This window comes from Electrona antarctica (genome assembly GCF_951216825.1).
Source record: "Electrona antarctica genome assembly, chromosome: 8".
Classification (NCBI taxonomy): domain Eukaryota; kingdom Metazoa; phylum Chordata; class Actinopteri; order Myctophiformes; family Myctophidae; genus Electrona; species Electrona antarctica.
Genome location: NC_136789.1, coordinates 39,542,155 through 39,566,314, shown reverse-complemented (window position 1 = coordinate 39,566,314; position 24,160 = coordinate 39,542,155). Strand labels below are relative to the sequence as shown.

Sequence of the window (24,160 nt, the reverse complement as noted above, 5' to 3'; positions counted from 1 at the left end):
GTTTAACACAGGTGGAACTCAGCTTTAATACCTGAAAACAAGGTCATACAACAATAACTCAATATGGTATATCATCCTCAATATGGTAATATGGCATATCATCCCCCGTGCTGCTTTGCACAAACTCAATAGTACCGAACGGATCCAGCCAGTCATGTCACTATACCAACCACCATTATTCCGTTAACAACCCCAGCATCCATATTGTGGGGGGAACTTTCGCAGGCAAATAGCAGATCGACATGCTCACAACGTGTCGCGTCCCAGCGAACGCCTTCCCCACAATGACAGAAAAACACGGCTATAGAGGTATAGATTCCGGTCAACCATATATATATATATATAGGGTTTAGGTGCCAACGCACCAAATCCAGTTCAGTTCAGTGAAAGGACGGCAATGAAACAACGGCCATGTTGGTTTATATACAGCACCTAAAAGGTACTTTCAGAGGGGCATCGGTTAACGCAGACGTTGCCGCCTGGATCAACGATCAGGTCTGCTCAAGCGGGGCGCAACAACGCGAGCGTAAAAAAAATAGCTCAACAGAATCCGGGTCTAGTTTGTCGCGGGCGTGTGGCATACGCTGATGTTGTCGCCCCTCCACTTCTCCGCGTGTACAGTAAAAAAAGAAAGGCAGGTCTCATTGAAAATGAATGACCAGGTGCGTTAATCACTGCTCATCTGAAAGGACCTTAACCCATTTAGGCCCGACGTCGAAAAAAAAAAAAAAAGTCTTCTGAAAGAATATATATTCAAAGATTTGTGCCGCATTTTCACGATTCTTCAAAAATAGCAGACCTACAAGCTCGAGCTTGTAGATCTGCTATTTTTCAACAGCTAAAGTATAACATAATGCTTAGTTAAAACACCAAAAGGGGTTCCCGCCCAGAATGGGATAATACTGGTAATAAATCCAAAACAAAGCATCCCAATTACAAGCACACATGACGAACACAAAGGATTTTGAGAAGAAAAACAAATCTCTCTGGGAATCAAATCCAACGATAGCCAGAAGGTCAAAGCACAGGTCAGATGGATTATGGATTAAACATCCCTTCAACTGCTGTTCGCACTGGCGGACAGTAACGAAGTACAGTTACTTGAGTGCTTGTAAGAAACTCTGAATGCTTTTGAAAAAATAAACAAAAGTAAATACTCTAAGTACTTTAACGCGGGCACACATTTGACTTGTAGTGGAGTAATATTTGACCAGAAGTAACTAACTAGGTCAGGGGACGAGACATGGCCAAAGCATTTACGGGGGGCCAAAAAACATTGAGAAGCGCTGCTATACTGTAGAAGACACACTGGCTGCTGTGGAATCCCACTGACTGAAATCAGTTGTGAAGAATGAGAACCTGAATCCATGTGTCATTCAAAAATAGCAGATCTACAAGCTCATAGCGCGCCACCGAGTGGCGCGCTACGAGCTTGTAGGTCTGCTATTTTTGAAAAATCGTGAAAATATTTATTTCAGAAAACTGGAGGATTTAGAAGATTTTTTTTTAAATTTCGACATCAGGCCTGAATGGGTTAACCAATAATTCAATCTATCTCCTTCTATTATTCAGAACCAGAAGTAAGCGATCACACCACAGAGTAGGGCCTGGCGATATGGAAAAAAATCCAACAATATCCCAAACCTACACGACATCCAGTCTCTCATATACTATTATCGATATCACATCGACCAGCCCTATCATAGAGTGGGATTATTTGTCGACAACACGTCAATTCAGTTCCGTTACTTTTGTCCTGAAATGACTGAAACATTGCACATTAATCTCTCTGACAGACGCAAGGACCCTCTCTAATCTCTCTAATCCTTAACATGTACTTTAAAACGAGGCCTGTCTATAAATACACATCATGGTGCTCTCTCAATACCAATCACCCCTTCTTTTTGCGATACTAACCGCGTGACTGTGTGTGTGTGTTAATTCCGCCCCCAATTCCCATTCAAGTCAATGACGAAATAAATGACTATGACGTCATGTACCTTTTAGTGGGTGCAGCAGATAAACTCATGAAAGGCACCGCACACTTCACAGCACACTGAGGTGTGATTTTATTTCCTCCTTCTACACACGGGCGACAACCACCAACTCCTACTTAATATTTAGACACAATTAAGTACCCAACATTCAAAATAATAGCAACCCACATACGATACACCAAAACCAGCCTCGCCGTCTCCAACACACTTCAAATACTTCAGTAGGCCGCCATCGCCGAAAACAGTCAATCTACAAGCTCAAAACGCATTGCAAAGTAACGTGCCGTTAGCTTGCAGATCTTCTACTTCGCCAATTATGTCATGCCCAAAAAGATAGATGCTAAGGCTCTTGTGGTTAAGAGAACTTGCAGAATTATCCAGAGAAATTGATTTTGTATGCTCCATTTTCAGAGGACAATGCTCCTTCCAGATGTGTGGATCAGTTATCAGTTCATTCAGTCATTCTCTCAAGCACAGTCAGTACATAGTCAGTAGTACAACTACAAAGCCCGACACCAACCAGAGAGAAGCCAGTGTTTTTTGTTGGCGTTGGCTGTAGCATCATGGCGTTTCACTGTGCCGGTGGGCTTGTGGTGGTGGCACGCAGGATACCTCGCAGCACCTTGTGGTTGTTGAGGGGCTGGTTCTCTTTCGGGGGGTAACAGGGGCCTCGCTCCGTCACATACGAGTACGGGAAGCGCAGCACCCACAGGCCATCGGGAGGCAGTATGATTTCACTCTGCTCTGGGTAGAAGATCGGGCAGGGTGGAGGGCCTGGCTGGACCTGGACAACACCACAAAGACAACAAAATAAAGTTGTTTCCCTGTAACGTATGTCACAATGAATCACATAAAAATATATTTTTTTAAAGTAACCAATAATTCAATCCATCTCCTTCTTCTCCGTCTTGTTCCCTTCATTGTCAATGGCATTTAACCCATTCTGGGCGGGAACCCCTTTTGGTGTTTCAAGCATTCTGTTATACTTTAGCTATTGAAAAATAGCAGATCTACAAGCTCATAGCGTGCCACTCGGTGGCGCGCTATGAGCTTGTAGGTCTGCTATTTTTGAAAAATCGTTAAAATGATTTAGAAAACTTTTTTTTTCAAATTCCGACGTCAGGCCTGAATGGGTTAATGTTTGTGTTGCAGACATTTTGTGGGGACAAAAGCTGTAGCCTATTTAGGAGGGGCTAGCGCGTAGCGCCCCTCAAAATCACACCCCTGTGAAGTAAGGGGCGCTCTTATCATTGTACATCATCATGACGTAAAATAGACACTAAGCCTATTTGCTCAGACACTATGACGTCAAATTTTGTTTAAGACGAAGTTTGTGGACGGTAACAATCTCGGAGAGATTTGTTGTGTGAGCGGTGACCATTATTTGTGTGACTTATTAATCGTCAAATTTGTAACTGTGAGCGCCTCTTCTGTTTAAGAAAGATAGCCAAGTTTCAGGTAGATAAATCTTTAATGATCATCTTCTACAGAGCATTCATTTCATTTGCAGCCATTTGCTGGTTTGGTAACCTTGGAATTAGACAGAAAAATGTCCTTAACGGGTTTGTTAAGGGGGCTAGAAAGATTGTGGGGGAAAAATGTTGCTGTCCGAGTCATATATATGACAAACAGGTGCTTAAAAAGCCTTTACCTGTGGGTTGAGTCAGAGTAATGTCCAGGTGACAGCCCCTATACCTGTGGGTTGAGTCAGAGTAATGTCCAGGTGACAGCCCCTATACCTGTGGGTTGAGTCAGAGTAATGTCTAGGTGACAGCCCCTATACCTGTGGGTTGAGTCAGTGTAATGTCCAGGTGACAGCCCCTATACCTGTGGGTTGAGTCAGAGTAATGTCCAGGTGACAGCCCCTATACCTGTGGGTTGAGTCAGAGTAATGTCCAGGTGACAGCCCCTATACCTGTGGGTTGAGTCAGAGTAATGTCCAGGTGACAGCCCCTATACCTGTGGGTTGAGTCAGAGTAATGTCCAGGTGACAGCCCCTATACCTGTGGGTTGAGTCAGTGTAATGTCCAGGTGACGGTCTCTATTATACCTGTGGGTTGAGTCAGAGTAATGTCCAGGTGACAGCCCCTATACCTGTGGGTTGAGTCAGAGTAATGTCTAGGTGACAGCCCCTATACCTGTGGGTTGAGTCAGTGTAATGTCCAGGTGACAGCCCCTATACCTGTGGGTTGAGTCAGTGTAATGTCCAGGTGACAGCCCCTATACCTGTGGGTTGAGTCAGTGTAATGTCCAGGTGACAGCCCCTATACCTGTGGGTTGAGTCAGTGTAATGTCCAGGTGACGGTCTCTATTATACCTGTGGGTTGAGTCAGAGTAATGTCCAGGTGACAGCCCCTATACCTGTGGGTTGAGTCAGAGTAATGTCCAGGTGACGGTCTCTATTATACCTGTGGGTTGAGTCAGTGTAATGTCCAGGTGACAGCCCCTATACCTGTGGGTTGAGTCAGAGTAATGTCCAGGTGACAGCCCCTATACCTGTGGGTTGAGTCAGTGTAATGTCCAGGTGACAGCCCCTATACCTGTGGGTTGAGTCAGAGTAATGTCTAGGTGACAGCCCCTATACCTGTGGGTTGAGTCAGTGTAATGTCCAGGTGACAGCCCCTATACCTGTGGGTTGAGTCAGTGTAATGTCCAGGTGACAGCCCCTATACCTGTGGGTTGAGTCAGTGTAATGTCCAGGTGACAGCCCCTATACCTGTGGGTTGAGTCAGAGTAATGTCCAGGTGACGGTCTCTATTATACCTGTGGGTTGAGTCAGAGTAATGTCCAGGTGACAGCCCCTATACCTGTGGGTTGAGTCAGAGTAATGTCTAGGTGACAGCCCCTATACCTGTGGGTTGAGTCAGTGTAATGTCCAGGTGACAGCCCCTATACCTGTGGGTTGAGTCAGTGTAATGTCCAGGTGACAGCCCCTATACCTGTGGGTTGAGTCAGTGTAATGTCCAGGTGACAGCCCCTATACCTGTGGGTTGAGTCAGAGTAATGTCCAGGTGACGGTCTCTATTATACCTGTGGGTTGAGTCAGAGTAATGTCCAGGTGACAGCCCCTATACCTGTGGGTTGAGTCAGTGTAATGTCCAGGTGACGGTCTCTATTATACCTGTGGGTTGAGTCAGAGTAATGTCCAGGTGACAGCCCCTATACCTGTGGGTTGAGTCAGAGTAATGTCCAGGTGACGGTCTACTCTCTATACCTGTGGGTTGAGTGTAATGTCCAGGGGAACGTCGGGCACCACGACGAACAGCCGGGTCAGCTGCGCGTAGTGAGGCTTCAGCCCTCGGCCCTGGGCAGGGGAGGGGATGTAGAGAGGCATGTCCGTGTTCAGCACCCTGGTGGCAGGCTCCTTAGGTCCCCCGGGCCCCAGCACCTTAGATAGATAGATAGATATCTTTATTATCCCGTGGGGGGGGGGGGGGGGGCAGTCGCCCAGAGGCGGCACAGCAGTTAAGGTTACAGCTTAACTGCTGAAAAAGTACTGTAGTATACAGTAGAAACATGGCAAAAGACAAGATGCATAAAAAAAACCCAATAACACTAATACTACAGAGCAACGGTAAACAAGGGTAAAAAAAATCTAATCAGGTGTCTATACATAGTCAATCAGTGCGTCAGAAGTGTATCACACGTCTCGTCATAATAAAGACAAGAACAATAAAGTGTCCATTGGTCAGTGTAAGAAAGACGTGGGTGGAATGTCTTAACACATTTTGTGCCCAAAACGTCTGTGGACGTCCTGGGTATTACCGCACGTGCATAGCCCAAGACGTCTGTGGACGTCTTTGAAAAAAAAATAACAACACTTGGTGTTTTTTAACACGTGGTGCCAAAGTTTGTGTTTTCGCCATTGAGAATGCATTTGGCGTTTAAATTAAATAACTCAGAAACTATAAAACATTTCAAAGTAAAAAGTTCCAGCATGTGTCTCCACAGTCAGCTGAATTATAAAAAATGTGAATGGATTTTCTAGGTGAAAGTGATTTTGGGCAGTTTTGCGTGGGCTCTCAATGTGTTAAGAGGTCAGAGTCATGAAACAACCGTTTAATTCCAGGTTTAGGCTACCTTCACGATCTTGTCCGGCCCGGAGCTGAGGAAGCGCCTGCCCCGGCTGTCCTCGTACTCGAACCCGACGAAGACGCGCGCCACGTCGTCCCTCCGGCGGCTCCTCCTGTCCCCCAGCCCGCCGCCGGCGCTCCCGCGCTTCCCCGCCAGCAGCGCCTTGTTGGGCGCGGGCCACGACGACGAGGAGCCGCTTCCGTCCAGCGGCTCCCCGGCCGCCAGCCCCCCCAGCGCCTCTTCCTCGGAGGAGCGCGAGGAGCGGATCACCAGGTCCCACGGCAGCAGGAAGGACGAGCCGGGGAGGAAGCCCGGCTGCTCCAGGCCGGCGTGGGGGTTGTAGGCCTTGGCGGGGCCCAGCTTCACCAGCGACCAGCTGGAGAACTTGGGCAGCAGGCCCTTGAGGCAGCCAGAGTGCAGCATGCCGGGGAGGTACTCCACCGTGGACGGCTGCCGGTCCACCAGGCTGGGCCTCTTGTGCGGCACCTACCAGCACATTTACATTTTAGTTTCAGTCATAGTGTTTTCAGTACAATTGAATTTAGCTTTAGTTGTTTTGGTGTTAAGTCTAGTTTTAGCCGACCAAATATAAGATTTTAGTCGACTAAATCGACAGTTGATTTGGTGGACTAAAATGTATTTTGGTGAGCCTTGATGCCGTCGTAATAAAATATTTGACAAAATAGCCGATCTACAAGCTTGTAGATCGGCTATTTTCAGCATGCAACCAAGTGTAAAATGACTTTTTTTACTTATACTGGAGCTCTTGTCCACTAGTCTCTCCTGGAACATTTTAGTCTGGTTTTTATTTGTTGACATCAATAGATGTAGTCTTAGTTCTATAGCCTGGCTAATAAGCCAGACCGAATCAGCCGTTACAGTGTGATATTAGCCAGGCTATTAGTTCTAGTCATCGTAGCTTGGTTTTCGTTTAGTTTTCGTCAGTGCAAAGCGTTAAGTTGCCGGACATTTTTCGCCCATAGCATTAGTCGAAATCGAAATAAACACTGCTGACCTGCTGCGCCTCGCTTCCCACCACTCCGTCTCCGTAGGCGCCGAGGCTGTCCGTGGACTGGCCCAGGCTGAGGGCCAGGCTGAGGCTGGTGCTGTCCCCCGGCGTGTGGCTGTGGGCCATGGTGGTGCCAGCGCCGGCAGCAGCAGCAGCAGCAGCGGCGGCCGTAGAGGCGGAGGAGGAGGAGGAGGAGGAGGGGTCCTTCAGCCGCTCGCCGTCCCCGCCGCCTGGCCCGGAGGAGGACTCCGACGGGGGCTGCGGCGCTGCTTCGTTGCACGCAGCCGGGGCTGGGTCCGGGGTGCTGGGCTGGAACACGGGGAACTGGATCCTCTCCAGCTTCCCACAGCACTTCTCCTCCAGCATCTATACGAGACCAGGAGGGGAGAGGAGAGGAAGAAGAGGTTGAACAAGACTTAACACACCGACCGACAGCCATGGACGGAGGTCTCCATCTTTTCAAATCCAACCGTTCACAGCCATGGCTATGGGTTATAGTGCGGCAGCGCAGTTGCAGATTAGTTCCGCTCTTTCGCTATGGTAATGTTATGTAAGATAATATATTATATAATCGATTTTTGACATTTGTGAATCGATGATTTATCGACGTCATCACGATTATTTTAATGATTCTTTTTTGCACCACTAGTGAGTACTACTGACCAGAGTAATATAGTAAGAGAGTAGCAACACTAGCGTTGACTCACATTGTAGCAATGGAATGCGGAAGTGCTCATTCTATCTCAATGGGATAGTTCCAGCCATAGGAGCAATGTTTGGAACTATAGTCCATAGGCACCCGCTTTGCGGCGAGATCAAAGCGTGTCGCTACTCTCCTACTCTACACTCTGCTACTGACCTGGTAGAAGTCGTAGTTGGCAGCCTGGATGTCGAAGGGGTCTTCTCGGGGCGCCTGCTTCCTGCCGCAGTTGCAGGAGCTGGTGGAGCGCCCCCTGCTGTTGTGATTCAGGATGGGCGGGTTGTGGTCCATCTCTGGCTTCTCGCCTGCATGCGGAGGAGATCATTCGTCCCCACATTAAATGACTTGACGAAGTACAAATGTACAGGCCCTCATGTTGAAATGAACACAGTTTTACTTGACGAAGTACAAATGTACAGGCCCTCATGTTGAAATGAACACAGTTTTACTTGACGAAGTACAAATGTACAGGCCCTCAGGTTGAAATGAACACAGTTTTACTTGACGAAGTACAAATGTACAGGCCCTCATGTTGAAATGAACACAGTTTTACTTGACGAAGTACAAATGTACAGGCCCTCATGTTGAAATGAACACAGTTTTACTTGACGAAGTACAAATGTACAGGCCCTCAGGTTGAAATGAACACAGTTTTACTTGACGAAGTACAAATGTACAGGCCCTCAGGTTGAAATGAACACAGTTTTACTTGACGAAGTACAAATGTACAGGCCCTCATGTTGAAATGAAGTTTTACTTGACGAAGTACAAATGTACAGGCCCTCATGTTGAAATGAAGTTTTACTTGACGAAGTACAAATGTACAGGCCCTCATGTTGAAATTAACACAAGAGGAGTTGCTCCGCTCTACCCTATTAACCAGTGGTGGAAAAAAGTACTCAAATGTTTTACTTAAGTAAAAGTATCAATACTGCAAATATAGAAATACGTAGAAATAAATATAGACATTTTACAAGTAAAAGTCTGGAACTCAAAATGTACTCGAGTAAAAGTACAAAAGTATCAGCATCAAAATGTACTTAAAGTACATAAATGTAAAAGTACTCATTGTGCAGAATGTCCCATTTCAAAATTGTACAAAAATCTTTTGAAAATAGCCGGTCTACAAGCTCACAATGCGTCGCGATGGCTGAAATGTATATAGCTTAAATAGAAATTTCTCTAAAAGAGACATTTCTCAAGTGGTTAATGTTAGCCTGGCTCCATCCCTGAATCGCTAGCCACGCCCATTAAGAAAATATGTTCTGGCGTGAAACGAAATGAGATTCAGAGTGTTAGGCTAGGTTAATGTATGTTTTGTAATAATAATCAAAATCTACAAAGTAACTAGCAACTAAAGTAGAAGTAAAAGCACTGGAAATTGGAAATACTCAAGTACAAATACCTCAAAATTGTACTTAAATACAGTACTTGAGTAATTGTACTTAGTTACTTTCCACCACTGCTAATTAACTAATAATAACGCAACAACAACAACGGTTCGCACCTGGCTGCGGCAGCAGGTGGAACTTGTGCACGCAGTGCTGGTCGCTGAGGCTGCGCTCCTCGCACAGCTGGTGGCCGTTGCTCCAGAAGGCGTAGCAGTCCTCGTGCAGCTGCACGGCGTAGCGCTGGAAGGCCACGCCGCGCGCGTGCTGGCTGTAGACGCGCAGCGCCGCCGCCAGCTGGTTCTTGTGCACGGCCGTGGTGTAGTTGTGGGGCAGGTTGGACTGGTAGGCGCTGTGGGCCAGCGGCAGCGCCTTCTGGCACCTGCGACGTGGATTTAAAACAAGAATCACACGCGTATCATTAACTGGCAGGTGAAGCAAGCGCCGTCTCCGTTGTGCATCTGTCGTCGTCCCCCCTTTTTTTATTATTATTATTCATATTTTTTTAATGTGTGTGTTTCTCTGTCACAACCTCGCGGCAGTTGGTTTCGTTCGTTTCCGAGGTGCTTTGGTTGGTTCAATCACTGTGTTTTGTTATGCTGTTGTCACACTTCCGCGTTGCGGCGTTTCGGGGACTTCCATTGGCTTAGGGTTAGGGTTAGGGTTATGGTTAGGTTGTGACTAGGTCGCAAAAGAAAAAAGATCTATGATAAGGACAGGTTTCACCTGCCAAACAAATCATTAAGACCTGGAGAACTTGGCGTCTGTGTGAGAAGGTTACCTGTTCTCAGAGAACTTGGCGTCAGCGTGAGAAGGTTACCTGTTCTCAGAGAACTTGGCGTCTGCATGAGAAGGTTACCTGTTCTCAGAGAACTTGCCGTCTGCGTGAGAAGGTTACCTGTTCTCAGAGAACTTGGCGTCAGCGTGAGAAGGTTACCTGTTCTCAGAGAACTTGGCGTCTGCGTGAGAAGGTTACCTGTTCTCAGAGAACTTGCCGTCTGCGTGAGAAGGTTACCTGTTCTCAGAGAACTTGGCGTCTGCATGAGAAGGTTACCTGTTCTCAGAGAACTTGGCGTCTGCATGAGAAGGTTACCTGTTCTCAGAGAACTTGCCGTCTGCGTGAGAAGGTTACCTGTTCTCAGAGAACTTGGCGTCTGCATGAGAAGGTTACCTGTTCTCAGAGAACTTGCCGTCTGCGTGAGAAGGTTACCTGTTCTCAGAGAACTTGGCGTCTGCGTGAGAAGGTTACCTGTTCTCAGAGAACTTGGCGTCAGCGTGAGAAGGTTACCTGTTCTCAGAGAACTTGGCGTCTGCGTCCAGGAAGGCCTCCAGGACCTTCAGCTGGCCCTGCACCTTCAGGGCCAGCTCGGATGTCTCCTCCTCCGTGTTGCTGATCATCACCTGGTGGAGCCTGTGGGTGGGCGTCATGTCACCATCATGGCATTTTACACATATTCATTCAAATAATTACCATTTCATTGTGTTTTTCTTTCCTTTTTTCCTTCCTTCCTTTTGCATTGAACACTGGAATACAACATTACCTTTTTGTTTGTCTTTTACGCTTTGTAAAAAATAAAATAAAATAAAAAAATGTACAGGGTAAATATGAAAAACGACTTAAATATACAAATAAATTACAATGACCGGTACCATTAAAAAAGTAATAATAATGTACTATGGCCAAAATAGGCCATGCGTAATGATAACTAAAAATACATGGCATGGATGCACCTGGGACGTATCCTCAGTGATGTTTCCTGAGGTTCAACGGGGTTTCGGGTCTTCCAACATCATACCCCTCACTCAGACGACCCAGCCGGGGTTGATCAAATCCCGATTTAAGTCCCAGTAGCTACCCTCGATCAGTCCATCAGGGAATGAGCAAGCCAAGGCCACACAATCCGTTGCTCCGGAACTACTCTGCCGGGACTGGGAGAACCAAATTCTGGCGTGTGGAAGGACTAGGCTCTGTGGGTTGACTCCTGTCCGGGCCCCTCCTACGTCTCACCAGGTCCACTCCTGCTCTCACCAGGCCCAGGACCTGTGCGTTGCACCAGACTCCCAGCACCATGCACTCCATTCAGGAGTGGTGGATTATAATGGCCCTCCTAAAGGCCTCACCGAGGTTTGTTGGGCTTCCTCCTCACGGAGGACACAGGCTGGGACGCTAACCCATACTGCTCACCCGGGTGCCATCTACATGCGGGCTGTCACCCGTCTCTCCGGTCGTCACCAGACTATAACCGGTTGTCACATAGTCTATTCCTATGAGTCACTATAAATAGAATAACTATAACTAAAAATACATCGCATGGACGCACCTGGGACGTATCCTCAGTGATGTTTCCTGAGGTCAACGGGGTTTCGGGTCTACGTAAGATTTTATAATGGATAAATTGATTTAAAAAAAATGTGGAAAAAATTTGGAATTGTGAGGACACAAAATTGGAACTGGAACACTATAAAAATTAAGCTCATAAATAGCTACTCTCTCCTGATTGGATGAAATTTTGTCACCTACCTGAAAATGAATGTTCTGTTTATTACTAAAGAGCTGGAGAACAATCACTCTTTAGCAATGATTACTATGAGAATATACTAGTGATTTAACCTTTTAACAAAAAAACGTTTTAGTTTTAACCAAAACATATCACTTACCCTACCTTTAATGGGATCATTTGCGATTTGGAGTCACGATTACGTTAATCGTTCCGACACGCCTGCCCTTACCTGTGAGCCACCAGCGCCCACTTGCCCTACTAGTTGGGCAGCTCAAAGTGTGCGGGCTGCGGGTTGCCTTACCTGTGGGCCACCAGCGCCCACTTGCCGTAGTTGGGCAGCTCAAAGTGAGCGGGCTGCGGGTTGCGGCCCACGCTGTCGTCGAAGCCCTTCTTGGTCAGAACCAGCTCGATGTGCTGCCACAGGAACTCCCTCAGGCTGCAGTCCACCAGCTGACCCCCGCCGCCGCCCGTCGACGACATGCTGCCGGGGGAGTCCACGCTGAAATACGGCTGCTTGGCCGCCGCAGAGCGACGCACCTGCTGATACCTAGTGTTGATTTTGACAAGCAGTTTTTTTATTGACTTGTATTTTAGTTCTAATGGATCTCTTTCCAAACATTTTAGTCTAGTCTTTTTTTTGAGTGGTGCAACCACTCCCTTACGGAGCTATGTGTGCGTTTGCCTGGCTGGGTGCCTGGGTATGAGCACGAAAATAGCATGGTTGTTTTTCACCACCTGTGCGCAACCTAACACACACACACACAAACACACACGCACATTAACTGTAATATGTGTGCCAGTACAGTACAATTACAGTACAGTACAGTAGAGGGTACAGTAGAGGGACCCCCACACAGTAACTCTGTCGGTCTGGATATTCCGGGGAACCCCCCAGGGACTCCCCGGGGACCCCCCCAGACCCCCACATGGTAACTCTCTCATTTCTCTACCGTTTCGGACGTGGGGCGACTCGCCGGAACCGGGCCGGCACCCTGGCTGTGGTCCTGTGGGTCTGGAACTTCCGGAGACCCCACGGGGACCCCCACACGGAGTTGCACCACTCACTTCACACAGGTGTGATTTTTTTATTTGCTGACAAAATTGTCAATAGATTTAGCCTTAGTTTTAGTTATCGTAGCTTGGCTTTTATTTCGTTTTAATTTTGTTTTCGTCAGTGAATAAACGTTACTTCGACAAACATGTTTCGTCATAGTTTTTTAAGTCGACAGAAATCGACACCATACTGATACATACCGCCTCGGCCCGGAGAGCGCGTTGGCCGGCGGCGCATTGGCGTCCTGCTCCCGCAGGGCGCAGTTGGAGCGCAGGTGTCCGATCAAAGCGCCCATGGGGTCCTCGTCGGGCCCTGGGATCACGTAGACGAAGGCCTGGTTGGCGGGCACGGTGAACAGGCAGTTGCTGCTCTGGTTGGTGAGGACTCGGCTCTTGCGGAAGATGCGGTAGATCTGGTCCTCCAGCGCGTGCTGGAGGCGCCGCCGCGGCGAGTGCTTCTTGGGCTTGTCGGGGTTAATGGCCCCGGCGGAGGAGTCGCCGTTTCCCCCGGAGACCTTCAGGTAGGTAGGGGTGGTGGGCGATATGGAAAATACATTATATCACGTTATAAGAGACCTTCAGGTAGGTAGGGGTGGTGGGCGATATGGAAAATACATTATATCACATTATATGAGACCTTCAGGTAGGTAGGGGTGGTGGGCGATATGGAAAATACATTATATCACATTATAAGAGACCTTCAGGTAGGTAGGGGTGGTGGGCGATATGGAAAATACATTATATCACGTTATAAGAGACCTTCAGGTAGGTAGGGGTGGTGGGCGATATGGAAAATACATTATATCACATTATAAGAGACCTTCAGGTAGGTAGGGGTGGTGGGCGATATGGAAAATACATTATATCAGATATTCTTTTCCAAGCAGTATCACAATACACAATATTATCCAGGGACCACCAGTGGTCCTTGAGAGGGTTCCAGGTGGTCCCCAGCTAAATGAGTTGGTAACCAATTTGGACCCTTAAAGATCTTTAAGTTTTGAGAGTAAAATGAAACCAAATGGACCCGTACGGCTCCATTTGGTTTCATTTTACGCTCTCAAGAGTTACATTATTGTTAAACATCTGCATTACCGGTACTTCATTTACAATAAGTCTGCACAATTAGAGAACGTAGAACATTTGCCAACAGCATGGAATTGTGTGTCAACGATAACAAAATATTCTTTGGTTTTGGGTCCGAGGCTAGATTTCATCAAAAATGGTGGTCCGTGGATTAAATGCCGAATAAATAATGGACCTTGATATGAAAAAGCTTGAAAATCACTGATTTAGACCACAATACGTATTATTTTAGGTCGTTTTAGGTCGTTCTACAGAAGTATAAATTAAAGTACCACTGTATCATGATATATATATATATATATATATATATATATATATATACGATATCTCTGAAAAGGCATATCGTGGGGAGACATTGTATCGTCTCGACGATGTTTATCAGGACAATATGGCCCACCCCCTCCTACCTTCAGGGTCCCGTTCATGTGGAAGACGAAGAGCAGGCGGGGAGGGCAGGGCCTGCAGTTGAGCTTCCACTCCTTGGACACGGGGCAGTCTTTGATGGCGGCGCGCACCAACGGCAGGATCTTCTGCCGCAGGGCGTCCAGGGCCCGGAAGAGCCTGTGAGTAGGATCAGAACAATCACAATCAGCTTTATGGGCTCTATCTATGCACACACGCCATTTTGGAAATAACTTGGGTTGGGCCCCTTCCCTACTTCCGTCACAGGTGTGTTACCACTGATACTAATGAAGGCTCTGTTCCATTCTGGTCAAACAGAGGCAGGGTGCTGCTATTGTGAGTGTTGGCGCACTGGAAACACTTCTACACCAGTGGCTCTCAAAGTGTCCTTGAGTGGGTTCCAAATGGCCCTGTGCGGGTGTGTAACTCTGACCGTGTACAAATGGAACCAAATGGGCCCATGAGGGTCCATTTGGTTCCATTTGTACACTCTCAGAGTTATGAGGGTCCATTTGAAATTAAAACGTTTGAGAACCACTGCACACTAAATGGACCAGACAGAGCCTTAATTTGTATCATCGGTAACACCTGTGAAGGAAGTAGGGAGGCGGCCTGGAAGTAGGAAGAGTTATTCTGTGTGCATATAGCCCATTGTCACATCCACACTTTTACAAGTTAAAAAAAGTGGGTGAAATTAGTTGTTGTGCATTGTTCCCATCGTGTTATTTTTCCAGAAAACTAAGAAAGGGAAGGAGAGAGAGAGAGAGAGGAGGTAAGGAAAGAATAAAGGCAGGAAAGAATGAAGTTTGAGCACTTTTACCACAAAAAAGTAAATACGCTCAAACGTCCTTCTTTCCTGCCTTGATCTCCTTACCCCTTTACTGCTGTCTGGGCACGTCTTTTCCGGCAGCTGGTGGATGGAAATTAAGCTGACTGCCACGGGGGCAAGCGTTTCCGGGAATCTGGCCGTCGCGGCATTCAGCCGCTTGGGTGGAGCTTCTTTTCCATCCACCAGCTGTCTAAAAACCCGGAAAAGACGCCGTCAGTCAGCTTCCTTTGGCCGCGCTTGTCTGCTCAAGTGTGGAACCAGTGACAGCCCTCCTCTCTACCTGTCATAGGTGACGTCGAAGGTGCAGTTGGGGTGCACCAGCAGCAGCACGTGGCACAGAGAGAACAGGTAGAGCAGCTGGAGGCAGTGCTGCCTGTCGGTGCCCTTCCAGAAGTCCTGCGCGTCGGCGTGCGCCACCCCGGCGCTCAGCGACTCGCATGCGCGCAGCAGCTGCCGGTTGTCGCACACGGAGGTGAGCATCAGGTACAGCACGCGGTTCTCCTGGCTGTAGTACGCCTGGGTGGAGGACGTGGTGGGAACACAAAAAAGGATTATCGCTGCTGTGTCGGGGCAGACATTTTTGTGTGTGTTTGTGCTAGCCCCTGTGTGTGTGTGCGTGTGTACTCAATACCCTGTAGAGATGATTTGATTGCTTGAGCATCCAATAGCGATGATTTGATTTGAGCAATGCACGTATTGAGGATAAACAAAATCACACCCGTGTGAAGTGAGGTGCGCTCTTATCATCGTACATCATGACGTAAAATTGCCCATTCATTGTCAATGGGAATTTAATGTTTGTGTGCACATACACCAAAAGGTGGACATAGGAGGGACTAGTGCCCTCCTATGAGGACAGAAAATTGAGGACGACACATGTGATTACCCTTGAGGATTAGAGGAAATAAGGACTTGAGGATAAAAAGTGAGGACACTGCACACAGGTGTGATGTTTTTAAACACCAAACCTTTTTTCATAAGTTAACATGCTACTTGACACATATATTGATGAGATGATGTAAAATGATAAGAGCGCCCCTCACTTCACACGGGTGTGATTTTTGAGGGGCCCTCCTATATACAGGTTTAATGTTTGTTTTTAGTCCAACATTTGTTTTAAAAAACGCCATTGACAATGAAGGGAAAATGTACATCCTATTGTCCCTCATTACGTCATATTGTCTCTTTATTGTTAATGGCATTTAATGTTTGTGTTGGCACAGTTTGTTTTACATCACCTAATCAACATGAGTTAGACGTTGATATATTAGCGGCGCTAATTTAGCTCCCCTCACTTCACACAGGTGTGATTTATTTTAATATCAATGATGCTTGATATGGTGAGCTTGGAGATCAGCTATTTTCACTGAATTTGAAATAGGGCCGACGTTAATTCATAGTATATCTTTTGAAAGTTTGGGTCCCATGAGTCTCCTTCTAGAAATGTACAGACTGAAAGTCACGAGCTTGAGCAAAACAACAACAACAACAACAAATAGAACCTCAAGAAATGTACCAACGTGGGAGGTTCTCCAATCTCTCCATCCCCGTCTCTCGGACTCTCTCCAGCACTTTGGTAAAACAGAAAAGTCATTTCCAGATCGGGATACCAATATTATCCAATCATACATGATTATACTGATACAGGATTGACACAAAGAAATGACCCCCGTGTCAATTATCTAATGTGATCCTGGGCTCTACACACCCTCCGCCAACCTGGGGAGAGCAACGGACTTGAACTCATGCTTCCTTCATGCATGAGTGTCCAAGTTGCTCCTTTACACCTGACAGGGGGGAGTTACCCTGGTTGGACGTAGCGCGTGGAAGGAACACGTTATTCCAACCAGTTCCATTCCCCTCCATCAGGCACCCCGTCTGGCCAGGGGGAGGCAGTTTAGAGACCAGGATTACTCTACATTTTAAGCTGACAAATGGGTACTCGCTCTTGATTTGAAATTGGCAACTCACGACCCACCTGAAAATGTATCCGTTTAATTAAAGAGCTGAGATGGAGAGACGGGGAGATCCATCCATGTTACTGAACAAACACAAACATAATATAGAAGAACCCCTTTTCACCATCTTTAAGTATAGTACTCAAATAAATGTACTTAGGGGCATGAAACCCTAAGATGATTTTGTAGGGTTTCTTTTTTCTTTTTTAAAGATTTGTTTTAGGCTTTTCTTCCTTTATTGATAGTGGAAGTGAAGATAGACAGGAAAGAGGGAGGGAGAGAAGGGGAGAGACAAGCAGCTAGGTTGTCATGAACAGGACTGGAACATGAGACGCCTGTCAGGCCGGAGCCTATATATGGCATGCGCCTGGACCACAAGGCCTGTAGTTTGTTTTCCACTTCAGGTTAAGAACTACAGCAGGGTAAACACATGGCAGACTGCATATATCAATGACGTAAGCAACACAGCTCATTAATAATGGGTGGTTGGGTGTGCCTATCATGCTTGGACATTGACATGCCCTTGACCAGTGGTGTAAAGTAAATAAGTACATTTACTAAGGAATTATAATGCGCCAGAAGTGTACCTCCCAGCCCTGGCAGAGTAGTTCTGGAGTAGTTCCAACGGATTGTGTGCCCCTGGTTTTTCCCTAGTGGGACTGATTGAGGGTAGCTACTGGGACGTAAGTCGGGACTTGACACTCCCTGCTGGGTCGCCTGAGTGAGGGGTATGATGTTGAGAGACCCGAAACCCCGTTGACCTCAGGATACATCACTGAGGATACGTCCCAGGTGCATCCATGTGATGTTTTTTAGTTATATTATTAAGTATTTCCAATTGTCAATACTTTCTGCTTCTACTCCACTAGGTCTCAGAAGCAAATATTGTACTTTTATACTCCACTATAATTATTATAGTAAGGGGTTCATGTGGTTAATGCAAGCACAATGTACCAAGTTATCATGTCGAGTTAAACTTAAGAAAAAAGGAGGGGGGGATAAAAAAGAAAAAAAAGAAAACACATGAACCAGTGAACATTCTGCAAAAATAGCCAATCTGCAATCTCTGCTGAAAACTCCCACTTGTGTGAAGTGAGGGGCGCCTTTGGGAGCACACACAAAGTCCATAGACTTGGCTGTCACATGATGTCCCGGGGGGCATAATTAAAAACAAACTCATGTGACCTCAAAATGTCCATAGACTTGAAGCCACAATGAAAAAGCTAGGTGTTGGAGGGGCTAGCACCCCTCAAAAAGTAGAATTGAAGATGTTTTGTGAATGATGCATGTTGTGTTAAATACATGAGCTGGACCCACTCACAACTCAAATCGTGAACAGTTACAAAGACTGGAAATGTTTTCTTTTTACCCACATGTCTGGATACACTGGTGTCTCTTCAGGTCACGTAACACACTGAGACTATTGTCATACTGTTGACATTGGTAAGGCTTTTTTCTGCAGGCGTCTACTGTTAACAATTGTAAAGGTTTTTCTCCAGTACACTGATGTGACTTCAAGTTAGATGAACTGTACTGTTTACAGTTGGAAAGGCCTTTCACCAGTGTGGACACGCAGGTGCCTCTTGTGTTCACACAAACACTCAAAGCTAGGCAGAGGAGGGAGGGGCTAGCACCCCTCAAAAACATCCGCATTACTTAATTTACAAGAAGCCTTGACACAATTAGAGAATGTGTACAATAATTCTTATTTTGATCAACACCGGTTGTCTGAGTCTCTCCTAGCCCCTCTCGGAACCCTCGTAAAAGGTTTCTGACATTTGGATGTTTACCTTTAAACATCCAAATGTCAGAAACCTTTTACGAGGGTTCCCAGAGGGGCTAAGTCTCTCATATGGTACCACAATACATCATGGACTTGTGGACAAAATCTTATCCAACGACAATTAAGTCTTGGATCTGAGCGGCTAAATCTAATCAAATGGTGGGTGGTCCGTGGCTCAAATGCCGAATAAATAATAGACCTTGATCCTTGACATGAAAGGCACATGGTAACCCACTGCTTTAGTTAAGTTACCGTGCACCAAACACACACAACTCGCCTGGATCAGACTGCCTCCCTCGGGGATCATGTCATAGTGCTCTGGTCCTCCGAACAGGGGGAACAGGTGCTTGTCGGCCAACGTGTTCAGGAGGGACTCTTTGGGCGGCCCGGGCTGCATGGAGCTCTTCCCGAAGATGCCCAGGACGCAGAGACCCTCGTCCTTGTACAGCGCGTCCTCGATCACCTCCGACTGCAGCAACGAGCCTATGCTCGCAGGGACTGACATGTTTTGGTTTGTCTCTCTCTCCAGTCCAATCGTCTAGCCAGACTGTTGTCGACACGAGAGAGACCGAGGCTGCTGGAGACTCGCACGGTTTTCAAATGCTTCAAATGGTTAGCATTAGCATTGTTAAAATGTATAGTATTACAACATTCAGTCGCGAGCTTTAAATAAATGCTTTAATACGTGTTTTCACTGGACTGTTTTCCGGTCCACATTATTTCTACATTGAGAGATAAATGATGAGTTCTGTAGTTTGGTTTCAGTCATTTTACGCGACGCGCAGCGGACAGTAAACTTCCGGGTCCCTACGACAAAACAGTCCGTGTGGGAACTATGTCCCGCATAACAAACGGCCCATGTAGTTTTTTCTTTCATTATTTTCTCCTCCTTGCAATCTGAGAGCCCATCTGCAAAACAAAGGGAAAACAGCGACGTATTTAGTTGACGTGTCACGTGAGTCATAAACATCAAGTCGAACGACACCCTTATTTATCACTGACAAACTTGATGTAGCCAACTACTTAAACATCTTCTTTACAAACATTGCAACAACGCTGGTTAACAAGTACAGGACATCTATGGAAAATACAGGATCAACCTCTAACTAATTGCAAAAAAAACGAACTCAGCTGATTTTGCATCTTCAATATATCCTGAATAACAGAAAAGAAGTTGCCTGGAATTGTCTGAGGGGAAAGTGTTGAAAATGGCCTGTACAGTCTGGCCACCATTGACATCCTATTATAAGGCAATATTTTCTAAATGTCTTTATGCTTTAAGTAGCATGTGACATATCAAACTAGAGGTTTTTCATGATGCTGAATCCATTCCAAGCATTAGTTTTGCATAAAAACACTCATTGGGCTAAATTTGGCCATAGCAACTTGCCCAAATGTGCTGACCTCATTACATTTTGGCAAGTTGCTATGGCCAAATTTAGCCCAATGAGTGTTTTTATGCAAAACTAATGCTTGGAATGGCTTCAGCATCATGAAAACCCCCTAGTTTGATATGTCACATGCTACTTAAAGCATAAGGAAATTTAGAAAATATTGCCTTATAATAGGATGTCAATGGTGGCCATACTGTACAGGCCATTTTCAACACTTTCCCCTCAGACAATTCCAGGCAACTTTCTTTCTGTTATTCAGGATATATTGAAGATGCAAAATCAGTTGAGTTTGGTTTTTTTGCAATTAGTTAGAGGTCAAATTACATTATTACTGGACTACCTCCCAGTCTGGGAGCTTTGGTGTAGAGCACATCAAAGCCTTCTACAAAAACCTAGGTGTTTGTAAAGATTTTAAGCTGACTTAAAATCTGAGGAGGTACTTAAAAACGGTGTGCCCTTCAACCCCACAAGGCCACTGGCCATGACAATATTCCCTCAAAATTTGTCAGAGACTCGACTATCTCTGATAGCTGCAATCATCACCCACATAATAAACCTCTCCATCAAACAATATCATTCAAGTGCACAAACAGTATACACCGTAAGTAATAAATAAATAGCTACAGAAGCTATATAATCTGTGAAAATTTGCATTTGGCAATTATACAAAGATCACACCCGTGTGAAGTGAGGGTTTGATTGATTGATTGATTGAAATATTTATTAACAGTTTGTAGAATTACAGTACATTTCAAGCACAAACTCAATACAAAGATTGTTAACTGTGAGTGGACAACCCAATTAAGCATTACACTTGTTTACAAGAGGGTCCACCATGTTCAATTCATCAAAACATTTAGAGACGTACAAATAGACACTTCTATATAGTCAAAGAACAGAACAGGAATTCATCATAAAGGGGCTTACAACATCGAGGACGATTTGCGCAGTAACAGACAAAACAAACACAGACAAAACAAACATTAAACTCTGTCCATTGTCAATGACGTTTTTAATGTTTGTCTAAGGAAAAACAAACATTAAACCTGTATATAGCGCCCCTCAACAATAAAAACACATCATTGCATAACGTACACAAATGCATTAAAATACTATAGGCTATAAAATGCATTCACAGCAACAGTGATCATGGGGCATGGGCATTAGGTGGTATAGAGGCTAGAGCTATTTAAACATTTTTTTATTTATATTTATTTATATAAAATGTCCACTGCAGTTGGCACAAACAAAGTTACAACCCTTATTTTTTGAGGGCCCCTCCTATATACAGCTTTTGTCACGTCTCAATATTTGCCATTGACAATGAAAGGGGAAATTAGGTCAAATGTCCGCCAAATATGACATAAATTTAACCAGATGTTCATGAGATGATGTATGAGGATTTATATTTTTGCTAGTGCCATTAGCACTCTATAGGCTATAGTCTATAGCCTCCTGCCTGACGGTAACAGGTCAAATTCGCAGAATCTCAAACCATGCAGATGGAATTATAGTAACTCTCCCATTAATTGTGGTGGTTTGGAAATAGAGAGGAACAGAACATATATGTACTGTATGTAATTTAATAGATATTGGAAAGGTTTAAGGATGTTTTCATGCAGTAGCCTAAGCCAAAGGTTCTGAAAAATGTTCACGTCAAGGTCAAGGACCCTGCCTGTGACAATAACTTGCACCAGGGACCTGATAGTCTCTCAGGACAGACTTTTTCTCAGATTGGGGACCTGAAGATTATTGTTAAGTATAGTTCTACAATTGTATAGGAGTGGAGAGAGTGAAACCAATGATCCCAAATAGTCATTCTTATACACGTCATTAGGGGCTTAACTTCTAGCCTGTGAAATAGTAGTGAAATTTAAGAGTCTCATTTTCTGGGGACCTCCTGGAAACCCCCTCAATGGTAACTGGAAAGCTTGCCCGAAAACACACTCGCCCTCATTTCTTTCACCGACCACACGCCCCTAGCAGTCAGGTATTCTTGTATTTATTTTACCGAGTATTAGGTTAGGAATGCGTTTAGGGTTAAGCATAGTTTTATTAATGCTAGGTAGAAATAACGTAAGGTTTTGGCATATAGTTAAAATGAGGTTACATTTAGGACCAAGGTCAGGTTTAGGCATAGTTTTACCGAGGTTAGGTTTAGGCATAGTTCTACTGGGGTTACGTTTAGGAATACCCGGTGGCGACTGGCAACCGTTCCGAGGTCACCGGATTTGACCCAGGGTGAGTATGTCTTGGGGCGAGCGTTCTTGTATTCCCCTCAACCACCCATGGGTGTCCCCAGATCCCAGTTCGAGAATGCCAACTGCCGATGTCTCCTCATAGTATTAGTGGGCATCATCTTCTTAATCTCAGCTATGGCCTCACCTGGGTTCAGACCCTTGGGGCAGGCCTGAGTGCAGTTCATGATAGTGTGACAGCGGTAGAGTTTGAAGTCATCCTCCAGCTTAGACAATCGCTCGTCTCTGAACTCATCTCGTGAGTCAATTATCCATCGGTAGGCCTGCATAAGAACAGCCGGCCCGAGGTATTTATCGCCATTCCACCAGTAGCTGGGGCAACTCGTGGTGCAGCAGGCGCAGAGAATACATTCGTACAGGCCGTCCAGTTTCTTTCTGTCCCCCACAGTCTGCAGGTATTGCTCCTTCCCTTCATTTGTCTCATCTTTCTTCTTCAGATAGGGCTCAATGTGCTTGTACTGGGCATAGAAGTTATTCATATCGGGCACCAGATCCTTGATCACGTACATGTGTGGCAGGGGTCGAATCTTTACTGGCCTGTTGAGGTCGGTGTCAATCTTGTCAAGGCAGGCCAGTGTGTTGCCCCCGCCGATGTTCATCGCACAAGAACCACAAATGCCTTCTCTGCAGGAGCGGCGGAAGGTCAGTGTGGCGTCCATCTCATTCTTGATCTTGATGAGAGCATCCAGAACCATGGGGCCACACGCGTTGAGGTCGATGTCATAGGTCTGCATACGGGGCTTGACCCCTGGAGTGTCTGGGTCCCAACGGTACACCTGGAATTCTTTTACTCTGGGCTGTGGTGCTGGAGCTGCTGCTGCTGTTTGGACACACCGAATCGCCATTAATCTGATGGGGGAGCGGAGTGCCAAAACACCACAGCGACTCAAGGAGGACAGAGCAGCAACCAACATGTTGGAAAAGGGAGGTTGATTTTGATCGACATTTAAAGCAGGTGCTCTCAGCTTTAATCCAATGGTCGTAGAGCCAGTTTGGACTGTTTAAAGTGTGTGATGTGAAGGAGCTATCGTTGTTTATTTGCTATGTGCTGTCACTGTGTAACCACTGTGCTACAGAGACCAATGCCTGGTCTGATGTCACACACGACAAACTGTTACCTAACAACACTGATTCGCGCAGTCAATCTTTGACGTCAGTCATCTATGACAGGGGTTCTCAACGTTTTTGGCCGGGGACCCCCGGAAATGCTTTGGCAACGTCTCGGGACCCCCGCCCCGCCCCCTCCCGACCCCCAATATAAATTGACTGCTACAATAACCTTAACCCATTTTGGGCGGGAACCCCTTTTGGTGTTTTAAGCATTGTTATAATTTAGCTATTTAAAAATAGCAGATCTACAAGCTCATAGCGCGCCACCGAGTGGCGCGCTACGAGCTTGTAGGTCTGCTATTTTTGAAAAATCGTGAAAATAAAATTAAAAAACCCCCCTTTTTTTTTCTTTTTTTTTTTATAATTTGGGGACCCCCCTAAAATAATTTGGCGACCCCCCGAGGGGTCGCGACCCACGGGTTGAGAACCCCTGATCTATGACATGTGCCTCCATATTGGGGTTCATCCCAATGCAAACGACATTGACATAGCCAGCCAAAAATAGCCAATAGAAGCTCACAACGTTAGTTAACTGTGGCACCCTTTCCCCCCCATCTCAAAGAGGAATCTTTCAGACGTTAGGATGAGAAGTAACCTAGATGGCGTAGAGATGCTCGA

The 24,160-nt window shown here is 45.9% G+C and overlaps 2 protein-coding genes across 2 annotated transcripts; both read right to left on the bottom strand.

The window, feature by feature from the left end:
• Positions 1 to 19,605, bottom strand: smg8 (SMG8 nonsense mediated mRNA decay factor). Its single transcript, XM_079508241.1, has 12 exons — positions 19,058 to 19,605; positions 15,320 to 15,555; positions 14,216 to 14,369; positions 12,924 to 13,237; positions 11,971 to 12,216; positions 10,457 to 10,579; positions 9,288 to 9,550; positions 7,940 to 8,085; positions 7,087 to 7,446; positions 6,078 to 6,557; positions 5,212 to 5,385; positions 1 to 2,781 (listed from the first exon to the last, which is right to left on the bottom strand). The coding sequence occupies exons 1-12, from the start codon at positions 19,283 to 19,285 to the stop codon at positions 2,569 to 2,571; spliced, it is 2,937 nt and encodes a 978-aa protein (XP_079364367.1). The 5' UTR covers positions 19,286 to 19,605; the 3' UTR covers positions 1 to 2,568.
• Positions 19,606 to 22,452: 2,847 nt separating this feature from the next.
• On the bottom strand, positions 22,453 to 23,346 carry LOC306928763 (succinate dehydrogenase [ubiquinone] iron-sulfur subunit, mitochondrial-like; the record flags this gene model as incomplete). Its single annotated transcript, XM_079509035.1, has 1 exon — positions 22,453 to 23,346. The coding sequence occupies one exon, from the start codon at positions 23,344 to 23,346 to the stop codon at positions 22,453 to 22,455; it is 894 nt and encodes a 297-aa protein (XP_079365161.1).
• Between the last annotated feature and the right edge of the window lie 814 nt (positions 23,347 to 24,160).

Excerpts from the sequence above, each read along its gene's own strand:
- smg8 (XM_079508241.1), bottom strand. The coding sequence starts at position 19,285 with ATGTCAGTCCCTGCGAGCATAGGCTCGTTGCTGCAGTCGGAGGTGATC. Across the intron at positions 15,556-19,057 it reads AGGGAGGCAGTCTGATCCAG|GCGTACTACAGCCAGGAGAA; the intron begins GCGAGTTGTGTG and ends TCCTCCACCCAG. Across the intron at positions 14,370-15,319 it reads TTCGACGTCACCTATGACAG|GCTCTTCCGGGCCCTGGACG; the intron begins GTAGAGAGGAGG and ends TCCTACTCACAG.